At 39.0% G+C, this 12,171-nt stretch overlaps 1 protein-coding gene across 14 annotated transcripts in view; it reads right to left on the minus strand.

Annotated features, from left to right (window-relative positions):
- Positions 1-12,171, minus strand: part of KALRN (kalirin RhoGEF kinase) — a 477,147-nt gene that overhangs the window by 266,634 nt on the left and 198,342 nt on the right. For all 14 annotated transcript variants that reach the window (XR_014956495.1, XM_085584162.1, XM_085584156.1 and 11 more), the window contains one exon: positions 8,272-8,784. Coding sequence is in view for 13 of the 14 variants with exons in the window: in XM_085584162.1 (XP_085440288.1) it covers positions 8,272-8,784 (513 nt within the window). In the remaining variant the exon portion in view is untranslated. The remainder of the gene's footprint in view (positions 1-8,271; positions 8,785-12,171) is intronic.

Below are 12,171 nucleotides of genomic sequence, written 5' to 3' on the forward strand. Positions count from 1 at the left end.
CTGCTTCTAGGCAAACTTTGTTCTTTTATCTGGTTTGTTTAAAAATAATTTAAAATTCTGACACCAGGTAAGCCCAAAACACAGGAAATCCATGAACCTGTTATGCCACCACTGAGGTTCCAAAAAAGATCAGTAAAGATACATTCAGAACACTGTATTCTTTATTCAGCTGCATTAGAACATCTCATAGTGGCTTACCCATGACAATGAGTAGTGATGTGCTTCAAGACAAAGCAGAAGCAGTACTCACTAACAAAACTTAAATTATATTAAAATGCTACAGAAAAAAAAACATGGTAAATAACAGATTTGAATAAACACTGAAAGTTAATTAAAACCTGCTGCAATAGAGTCATTGGTGCATGCTTTCAATTCTCACCTGTTTATTAGAACCTCCTTTGTTCTAGGAAGTGTGAAGTAATTAAATACAAGTGATTAGATCTGGCATAGGTTCATCTGGGTAAATACATATATTTTTAAGAATAAATGTACAGTTTCACCCTTTGATATGAACTTCCCGTGTTGGTCTTTTGTCTGTCCTTGATTGATGCTATCAGAAGAGTTATTGCTCAAAACAGCTTAAATGAAGCAGAATATTCCCAGTATATGCCAAAGCAACCCAAACCCTCTGTGTTCCATAGGAATGTTTTCATACCCTTACATCTCCAAGGGCCATTCTCAACTGAAAAGCTGCATTTCTTTGTTGGAAACAACCAACATCCCAGTCAGATTCAGGACCTCACTGTGCTAAATGTCATACAAACATGCACTCAACTATTTATTGTTTATGCACCAGCTCAGTCTGAATTCAAGCCTCCTTTCCATATCACCCATATAAATCATCTTTCCAGATGGTATCTGCCAATCCAACAATTCAGGGACCTATCTGCACTTTCTTTCTGTATTCTACCTGTATTAGAAATGATGTGTCAGAGCAAACACTTCATGTTGAACATGAGGCCTGCCCTCTGCTTTAGTTTCAGAGTGGGTTTAAGTACAAAGGATGGGATGACATGATGACCTTCTATTCCCATGGCAGCTTATTTCGGCTGACTTTCCTTTCTAACACTGGCATCCCAAGCCTGAGTCTATGAACAGTTGTCTAGTGAGACTCTCTATAGCAAAAAAGGCACCATATGCTAAGGGAAACTTCACATTATAAAATAAAGCATTTGTCATTGGCAGCATGGGAGAAGATGCCAGATTTGGAAACAAGGTTTCAGGAGAGAACAGACACTACGTGCTCTGTTCGAGAATTCATTGCATGAAAAAAGACAAAGATGTTAAGGCAACTTAAAGTACTTCGACTAAGTTCAAAGACTCTTGAGCAATGTCTATTCCAAATTCATATATGTGGAGATCTATATATTTATTCTGTACAATAAAAATAAGAACCATTTGTGTCAGGAATTGGTTTCAAAGCCCATTATTTATATACCAGGACTATTGCAAGCCCTTGCCAATCAGGCTCCCATAATATTGCCAATGTGAACTAACATAACTGGAACCCTGGGAAGGGGACACCAGGATGGACAGATGGAGATGTGGTCTCATTACCATAAGGGAGTGGCCAGAGCTGACCCTGCCACCAGCAGGGCTGGAGCCAGAGCCAGTAACTGGTACCTTGGAATGCCACCCTGCTTCAGCTCACTCACTGTTGTCACTGGGAGCCCTGATAGAGACCTCGAGTCCTTCGTAGATTTCAATAGCAGCTGGAACTCCTTCTACTTTACAAGACCAAGCCTCTGTCTGTTTAGCAGACAACCCAGGGAGACCTTGAGCACCAAAATGCAACTAGATCAGGGCTACAGCTAAAACTAATCTGAAACCGAGTTGTTTCACCTGAAAGGAGAAGCAGTTGCTTTGGGCTGAGAGGGGTAGGTACCACCACCACCAACTTGGTCCTCTAAGAACTCTTTTTCTGGAATTACAGGTAAGAGATTTCATTTATACTTAGCAGTAAATTCTTGGTCACTCTTCTTATAAAGCTCTTTGCAAACACATGTGTGTTCACAAACAGCCAGTTTAGTGCCTTTCCCAGGCAGCATCTGTACCCCAAGGCCCTGTCCTTTCTCTGCAAAGACATTTGAAATAGGCTAAGGATGACAGAAACATGCTTAAATGAGTCTCACTTAGACTCTTAGTCAAATACCTCTGCAGAAGACACTAAGCTTATTGAATCCTTTTACAGCAAAGTCTTACAGAGCTTACCTCAGGTCTAACAACATCCCTCGTGTTCAGAATCTCCAGGAAAGCTCCTTATTGCAATGCTCACTCACTGTGCTGTTGTGATATTCGTGGTGTAAGTACTTAGATGGAAAATCCAGAGCATGCTGAGTTCTGCACACCACTTCAGTGTTCATGTAACTTAAATGAAATCTAAATCCTATACAAAAATCCATGCCTAATCCATTATTATTATTATGCCTGTATGATTATTACTGTTAACTGCTAAATACTATTCATTCAGTAACAAATCCTTTCATAGTCAAACAGCACATGGGGCATATGTACTTCAGATGTGCCCTCATTATTAATCTTGACTGTGGTTCTGTCCCCTCTTAATGCGCTTCCTGCCTCCTCCCCAGTCCCAATTAACCACCTCCCCAGAACTCCTTCATTTTTTATTCATTTCACATATGAAAGGTTCCTCTGTCACCTTCTCAGAACTCTCCTCATTGGCTTCCTATTCTCACTCCCTGGGACACATCCCTCTCACAGTAATTGTAAGCCAATAATTCACATGAAATCTTTGAGGTGATTTTATATATGGCACATAGCAAAGATCAAAGAAACCAAGTGCTTCCAGCAGTGAAATAAGAGAGGGGAAATGGCCCTTCACTAAGTGGATTCTATCTCAGAGGAGCCCATGCCAGGTCTGTGCCAGGTCTGGTGGAAATATGCAAGTCCTAAAGGGTTAATATGACATGTCACTAAAAAGAAAACTCTATAAATTTGCTTTATGCATCACTTCAAGGGTCTTTTGATAATGCTAAAAGAAGGAAACTTAGAGGTGATGTGGAATGTAAAAGGAAGCAAAGTTGTTTTTTAACCTTTCTTATACTGCTTTTCCAGAAAGTCAGCTAGAACCCATTTCTAGGAAATGCTTCCCTTGACTAAAAGGGCAGCTACAATTGCTCTACTTAATGGACTGTAATAAAATAAACTGCCTCCTATTAGCAAGAAGGATAATATAATCAGTTTTGTAATGCATTTTATTACAGAACACACAGCATCAGAATTTTTAAATGCAGTGTGGGGAAGTAATGTATGAAACAGTTAAAATGGATGTCTTATAATCTCAAACGTACGGATAATTTCCTTGCTCTCAAACATCAAGATATCAATGTTTCCTCTTTAAAGCCATCTTTTCTCACCTAAACCACAGCATGAATTTCCACATTTTGCATTCTATTATCCACAAAGCCATCTTGCATCTTTTTAGATGAAGAGTAGCTTGCAGAACATTTCTTCCTTCTGAGGAACATGAATCCTTGGCAGGTGTAACACTCCAAAACCAGTATGGGCATGGTCCAAATACTTAAATTATATATTCCTGGATATTCCTCTCTCTCACTTACTGTTAAGCTAGAGCCTCTCTGTACTTTTCTAGACTAACTCTGCCTGGTGTTAAGTGACATTCTAAACTCCTAAATTTCATCTGGCAATTCAGAATGGGTATACGTTTAGTTAATGGGTATAATGTGCTTCTGCTGACAATTAATAGGAGTCTTCCCAATACTTTCACTAGAAATGGGAACTGTACACTGGACAGGAATCAAGTACAGCTGACATATCTGTCATTTTCTTCCATGAGAAACCAAATGTCACATTATTTATTTCACTCCGTGGGGCCTGAGTTTAACAGCATCTACTCAGTAGACTAACATAACACATCAGTTCTCTTATTTAAGTAGACCTACTTATTTAAGTAGACCTGACTGAGGAAGGGGTCAGAAGTGGGTGTGAGAAGGGAGGAAGGCAGTATCTGCTCAGTGCCACAGTCTCACTGCTCACCTTTGCACAGGGAGTGGGATGCAAGAGAACTGCTGCAACTGTTACTGCATCCTATTCCTCTTGACCATTTGCTTATACCCCCCTCCAAACCTGTCTCCTATCTATGAACTTTGCATCGTTAATCACATTCCCATCATTCTCGCACTCACTGAAATCTTTCTGTTGTTCCAGGCTGGTCACATCACCTGGGAAATGGGAGCCACAGCTGCCGTGGAGGAGGAGCTGCAAGTCATCCGTGCTTTCCACCCCCTGTCCCTGCAGACACCCACAGAGCAGCAGCACCATGGCAGCCCCAGCAGCCTGCACAGCTTCCCATCGCCTGCTCCACAGGGAAAATCACTGCCAGAGCTGTGTTTTTCAAAGGGAAGCCCTGGTTTACATGGGGCTGATGGTTTTAACTGTAAGCCTGCTACTTCACTGCTCCTTGAAGACTAGATGTGGCCTGTGGTTTGCCACTAGATTTTCTACAAAGCTGGCCTGATCCAAATAAAATGTTTCTCCCACCGCAAGCTTCCAATGAAATTCACTCGTGGCATTTTCTAACTCCATGTTTTGGAGTTCTCCTTTGTGTAGTGGACTGTGTGGGAAGTTAGGAAGCAGAAGGGGAGGTGAGGACAGAGAGAACACACCAAGCCCCCTCTGCCTCCTGTTGGGGCTGACCCCCACAGTGTCAGAGCAGCTCCTCGCTCTGCTGGGAGCAGCTTACAGTGCAGAGCCTCAGCCCGCTCCAGCTGGTGACTGTATTGTTTATACTTAACACGGACAACGCTGATTACATCATGATAGATGGTTTTCATTCACATCCATGTTGGGGCAGTAAAATTGGTGTGGAACCAACACAGAATGATGTGGAAATTCCTACAAAAGTCAAATTGGGTGCCAGTTACAAATGATTTCCAGAAAAGCTGGAAAGTACGGAGTGTAAGTATATTTTTTGTCTTTTTTTGGTATTTATTCAAGTGTAAAACATGTGGACTCTTGCCTGAATTCTTCTCCCTATCCAGATTTCCACCAACCAGTTATCATTTCACAGATAGTTCTAATACTTGGATGTACATTGATTGTCAGGTTTTTGTTTCAAACAATATTCAATTTAGACTGGGATGCATTTTTTAATGTTACTGGTGACTAAAAATATTTTCCCTGTTACCCAGTAAAACACAGTGAAGCCTCAGTTCTAGTTTCAAAATTATATATATCTGTACATACGTATTTCTCCATTAGCTGGCGAGGAATAAATTTGTTGAACAGTGAGGGTCAGGGCTTCGCCAGCAGCTGAAATGTGTTATTTATCAGCAGATCATTACAGTCAGCACTGCACAGCATGTGAACTTCCTCACACCCCTCTGCCAAAGCTCCCCACATGGCTGACCTGCCTGCTGACTTGAGCTTCAAGGAGCTTCCAGTCTCCATCTGGAGATTCAATCTCACTGCACTGCTTGTGCCTATGTGATAGCCCCACTTTTCCTTTCCCTTGGCCCCAGTACAGGAAAGTAAAACCCTAAAGGCCTGAATGGGGACAAAGTTTTTCTACAGAAAGTCCTGCTCTCTCTCACTGATTCAAGTGGGAGAAGCCCAGGCTGTGACTGCCACCCCCTCTGTTTATTTTGGCAATAATATGAATTGTTCAACACAAAACTGTACAGACTTCTGTAAGTTGTAATGCCTGTAATTTAAATATTTTTTGTGTCCAGGCAGTGACTGCCATTTCTAAATGTTCTAATGCAGGGGATCTCTAGGAGGAAGAAAAGTGAATTTATTTGCTTTTAAAATCTGGGGTACTGTAATACCATAGTGTTCAAAAATTAATCTTCTTTAAAATACTGTGTGTTTTAGTCATTGTGTCCCTTTTTTTGTCCCCTCTATCCCATTTTTAAGAACTTAAGGCAATGAGGACACCTGAAATTTTTGAAATTAGAGATGTCCAGAAAATTAATGTCCTTGTCCATTTTCTTCTTATTAGAACAAGTTTGCTGAAATATCATCTAATGAATATAGAGAAGTATTTTAAAAGACCCTGAAACTTTGTTTATGTTCAGAATTTATTGTTGGAGTTTGAGCTTTCACAGGCTATTAGAGTTCTCATGTGATTGGAACTAAATTACATGTCTAGGTTATACAAAAAGAGCTGTGTCTCTCTCCAGGAGATGAAGAGTAACTGGGCTCTGCTACCATACCTGAGTAGAATGCAACTGAGAAAATGGAGGTACCAGGGAACTCTAAAATTCAATACACAGACACATTGGTGGCTATTTCTACAGTGGAGACATTCAGACTGGATTTAGCACTGGACATTTTATGAAACAAGTAATTTCCAGTCTGAGGTGGTCAGACTACTTCAAGGAGACCTGAGAAGGCAGCTACAGAGGAAAAGCACATCCATGTTTTACATCAGTCTACATGAGTGAAATGTGATGTTAAAGGGTCTGAAACCCTTCTGGGAAGAATTTGAGGGACTCAGAAACTGAGAAGATTAAAAGCACAGATTTGGGAATATAAAACAAGAAAATATTTTATATTCTTTAACAAAATGTAGAAGAAAAGGCAAGCAGAGCCTAAGCAGGGAGAAGCTGACTCTATGTTTCATTAATGTGAGGCAGATGAAGAAAAGAGTAGAATCTTGGTTTTGTCAAACTGGAATTGCTCAAGACAGCCAGTGTTACAAAGGCAGAAATCACATTCTCATTGCTTCTTTCTTCATCTCAAAAGTTTTGTGTATTTGTTGACTTGCCTAGACCTTACACATATCAATCTCAGAATATCACAGGCAAAGAGCTTTGCTGTCACATTGCCTAGACTTATATCACACGATCCTTTCATGCCTGTGCAGGAGATGGAAAGGAAATTCCTTGGAGACCTCCTTCAATGACACAGAACAGCTCCTGGCAACAAGGACTTCTCAAACAGTGAGTTGATCTGAGAGCCTTTAACATTGTTAATTATATTATAATTAATTATTATTAATTAATAATTAACATTATTAATTATAATACATACTTCCTAAATAATAATAATTCACTAATAATATTAATGAATAATAATAACAAAATAATTATAAAATTATATTAATAAGCAGTGGTCATCTGAATATCCAAAGAAACTGAAAATCCAAAGTGATGCACTGACTGAAGTACAGCCACTGCTGGGAAGGACAAGTGAGTGGCCTCCTTATAGCATATGACACAGAAGAACATGGGAGAATGCTGCTATTGTAGCATTTGCAATTAAAACTCTGCTCCTTGAGTGATGCTGCAGTAACTGTTATTTTAAAGGAACTCATCTGAATTCAGGGTTTTCCCAACAGGAGGATTGATTATTCAATGATGGAGCTTTTTCAGTCCTAGCAAGTCTTAGAAATATTTAGTAAATGCATTGAAAACCAATATCAAGTGTCTTGTTCTGCACTACTGAAGATTAAGTTTGTTTCAACAATGTGCTTCTCGGTGATATCATACAATAACACTAACTAGTAGCTGATTAAAAAAAAAAAAAAATCATTCTCATGAGATGCCCCTGCTCATGGGTCTGCTTTTCTTCTGCAACTCCTCTGGATCTGTCCAGGCAGACACATTAGTGAAACAACTGGATAATACATTAAGTAGAGAAGATTCCGAGATTGGTGCTTTTGATGGATATCCGGACTAGATAAACACGAGTCTGAGAGTTCAGTACATTCCACAGAGAATTCCCCACCTCTGTGGCCTGGAATTTTAAATGTGCCAACAAAGACTTCTCACAAGATCACCTACCAAGGCGCCAAGCACTTCTGCATTAAGAAAGCCAAGGCTTTAGTGCTACACAGCCTTCTAAAGTAAATTTCCTGAAACCCATACTTGAAATTTTCCATATATTCCAAGAAGTGTAAACCATAATCACAGTGAATCAAACCCCAAAAACATTCTTCTTTTGGCGCTACGACAAGTAGATAAAAATATTCTTAAGCTTAGTAAAAGAAGCTTGGAAAAAAAGTCAGATTCTTGTGCTAATGTCTACCAAATATACTTATTATATGACTGAAAATCAGATTAACTTTCACCATAAGCAGCACAGAAAATTACTCTTGGATATTACTATGCCTGCTACATCCAAGTTAGCTTGGTGAACTTGGTTTACGAGTCACATGAGGTGTATCTGCTGGCAACATGAAATTTACACTTGTGATGAACACCTCCTGTTACCACTTACAGATAAAACGGTCACCCTTGCAATAGAGTCTTGTTGAAAGCATGAAAAAAGGAAGACATTACTCCCTACCTTCTCTGCATCTTGCTCAAAAAGCCGGAGTTGAAAGCACTGGTCCAGTTTCAACTTTCGGACATGCCACATCTGATGCAAGTGTTGCCGGGTAGAATGCAGCTTGTCCAAAAGGCTGGTGATCTTTGGCACAAGACTTTGAAAATCTGCACTTCCAGGAATGCAGTTCCTACCAGAAAAACCATCACTGGATCTTATGCATTGTAATAACCTCTGGCCCTCACGATCCAGTTCTTCCACAGGAGCTTTAATCACTTTTTTCTTAAGCTGTGTGTGCTCATCAATCAGCCTTCTTGAGCCCTCAACATCAACTGGAAACTCCTTCCTAGCCAACATTTCCTGGAGATCCTCCAGCCTTGATAATAAATGGATGGCACTGTTGAAAAACTCTTCCAAGGAGACACGCAGCTCTATCCATTCGTCGTGGTTGTAATCCAAGGACCCTTCAAACTCATCTGTCAGTTGAGAAGGATCCACAAGCTTTGCCAGGCCTTCCACAGACACCATACTTGTCTAAGGAAGGGAAAAGGACAGCATTTAAATCAGGGACCATCCAATCAGAATTAACAGCACAAACCATAAACAGCATAAGGTGAGTATTTTCCTCATCAATACGCAACTGAAGGAACATTGCAAAGGATGTCAAGGACCGTGTTTAATTTTAATATATTAATTAGGCACAACCATTTGCTTCTATTGGCATTTATTTATTTAAATACTTATTAAAAGATGTTTACTGGATATTTACTGGAATAATGCCTACCTTTTTCAGCTGGCCTGGCTATCAAAAAAATGTAGTAAAAATGTTTCTGCTACAGATTTCCTCAGCCCAGTTGGACACTGAAGACTCCTTACTGCAGCTTTTGGATATCTGGACCTGGTTGTTCACCGGATGGGTACATGGCATTACAGGCACTCTGCTACTTGTGCTACACCCCAGCTAGCAGCTACACAGAAGCAAAAGTTTCAGGTATATGACCTAAAGCAGGTATTGCAAATTGCCTCGACAGCTGGTTTTCTTATTCCAAATTATTCCAGTTGGCTTTTTGCCACTCTTTCATATTAGCAATTTCTAACGTAATTAAGCTAAAATCAATGTGAAAGTGAAATGTCATTGAAGTATTAGCAACTAGAATTTATTGCCAATAGAAAGTACTGCTCACGAATTATACACAATCAATGAGAAATGGTTTTAATTCATTCAGACTCAGTAGCTGGTGACAGAGAAAAGCACTGGGTGTTTCAAAATTACAGTTTAAGGACACAGCATCTGATAGCTTTTCCCATTTGTTTTAGACAAAATACTTCTTTCTGAAATTAGGAGCATCGCATTTCATATGTAGCTAGAGATTTTCAGTGCTCTCATGTTAACACCCAAGCTGGCAGCCCTTAAAGGCTTGTCTCTTCATCAGTGACTGCACATCTATCCCCTACAGACGAGGCCTCTAAAGAATGTCTGAGCTTGTGCTCTTCAGGAATGGAGGCACTCAATAATCACAGCACTCTTGTAGAAGTCATCTACAAAGAAAAACACCTAAAATCCTGACCATATTCCTAAATTATATCCAAAATAGTAGGCTAACCACTAGTTAAAGGTTAACAATGGGCTTTTTCTTCCAATTTGTATCCATCCAAAAGTATTAGGCATTCTGCAATGTATTAAAATTGAGATTGTATTGAACTTAAGCTCAGGAGAAAGATTATTTTAAAAATGTTCTTGCAATATTCCTTGCTTTGAGGGAAAGGGAGGGCAGAGGGAGGAGCAAATAAACATTGGGAAATATGTAGCTTTAGAGCATTTTCAAATTTTTAAACCTCCTGATCTGGACACTGAGACCTTGAAGATAATTCAGTTTAGAGTTTAACTGCCTGTCAGGGAAATACTTTTCTTCATGGCTAACACTTGGACATCCCCCTGCAGTCTGTCAAGCTAATGGAAACACTGTTCTAATCATGCACAGAATTTGACATTATGAGACAGTTTGACATTATGAGCTTTTCATTTCTCAAATTTGGCAGAAATTTTCTTTATTCAGGTTTTATTTTTTTACATAGTTCTTTAAACTCTAAAGAAAACAGTTTTAGAGAGGCAGGCAGGTGCTTACTGTTTCCTAGGCATTGCTCATCCTTCTTTTTGAAATCAATTTAAAAAGTTCTGTCCACTATTTAGTCAGTTTCAATAGGAGAAAGAAAATAGTCTTGAAGGCACCTCTGAATTAATGCTAAATAAGCTGCCTGGTCCATTCCTCAAAGTGACAGGAAACTTTGGAATCCACATACATCAACCAAACACTTTTCTTTCTCTTTCTGGCTGAAGATCTGTGTACATGCTTCATTCTGGACTGTGACATAGAAACACTGTGCCCAAATCTCACCCCCCAAAATTCAGCTCATCAGTGTCCACTAAGGGTCCCACAGTGCCCTGGCACACACATAATGCTTCCATTAAGCTCAAAAGAGAAAGCTGGCCTTAAAAGAATCTTTTCATTAGAAGTTCCTTGATTGTGGTGTGTACATTGCAGGGTGGACTGCAGCTTAGGAAATCTTTGTTTGAATCATGGAATTGAAGGACTCAAACCATTCTATGATTCTGAGTGTCTGCAGGTGATCCAATACACAGTGAAAGAACTGACTCTCCTCCAGCCCAAAAATTTGTGAACCATGTGAATAGCCCTGCAGACAGCTAAGGCTCAAAGGCCCTGATAAAACATACAAAATGAAAATACCCTTAATGCATTCCAGCATGTACAGCAAACGAATCCAGAGCTTTTAAAACAATACAAACTCAGAGCTGTAAACATGAAGCATAACTTGGTCACAGTTTACTCTTTACTATCATCTCAACAACTCCATATAATAAAAATATGTCAAGCCTCCAGAAGGTATTTATTAATTTTAAAACCAAACAAATGTTCTAGAAATATACAATACTTAAACTGTTACTTTATCTGTCCTCGTACTGAGGAGTGCAAAGACTTATTTAATGAAAGCAAAATTTATGAGTTGACTGCATTTTGTGAAAGAGGGGTGAAAATTTACAAGCACTTAAAATGTGATAATAATATAAAATTGTGTTAATGAGTAACACCAATCTAATTCCCTGTAGCAATTCAAGGGTCCTTGTAAGAACAGGTTGAAAATAAGGACACATTTATATCACACTGAGTTCAGCAAAAATATATACTTAAATACAGTCTTCCATTTCAGTAAATGCTAAGAGCTGTTGCCAAATACCCTTCTGCATTTTAGAGATGCAAAATCTCTCTGTCTCTCTGAATTAATGGATTGGTAAAGCAGCAAACAATATAAGTGTTTCTCACTGAGTTATTAAAAAACAACACAATGACTAAGTGATGGCATGGCATGATTTATGCACGAGCACTTTATGCACCTGAATTTCGGCTTCTTTTTGGGCAAGAAGCTGAAATTCACAGAAAACTGAAGTGCTACAGAGAACACAGCTGGTTTGTCTTCATTAACAACAAAGTTAGTAAACTTCCTCTTAATTATACAGTTGTTATATACTGGTTACTTCTCAAAGGACATGCCTGAGACACATTATCATTCACACATGTTGTTAATGCTATCCCTGAACTGTAAATCTCAATGAAATGAAAGAGGCAAAAATTTAGCAAATATCTTTTATAAAAAAAAAAGTCACTAGCGGAAGTTGGGTAGAGGTAAACTAACAAATTCATACATTTGCATCTAGAAAACTGTGTCTTTAGTATTTTGACAGATTTGGTGTTGTGGTTTTTTGGGTTTTTTCCCTATGAGAAACAAAGGGAAGATTTAATGCAACATCACCAAAAATAAATACCACAAAATAAACCCAAAAATACCAAAACAAAAAAACCCAAAACAAAACAAAAAACCCAAACAAACAACAAAAAAAACTCT

This window comes from Lonchura striata, chromosome 7 (genome assembly GCF_050655825.1).
Source record: "Lonchura striata isolate lonStrDom1 chromosome 7, ASM5065582v1, whole genome shotgun sequence".
Classification (NCBI taxonomy): domain Eukaryota; kingdom Metazoa; phylum Chordata; class Aves; order Passeriformes; family Estrildidae; genus Lonchura; species Lonchura striata.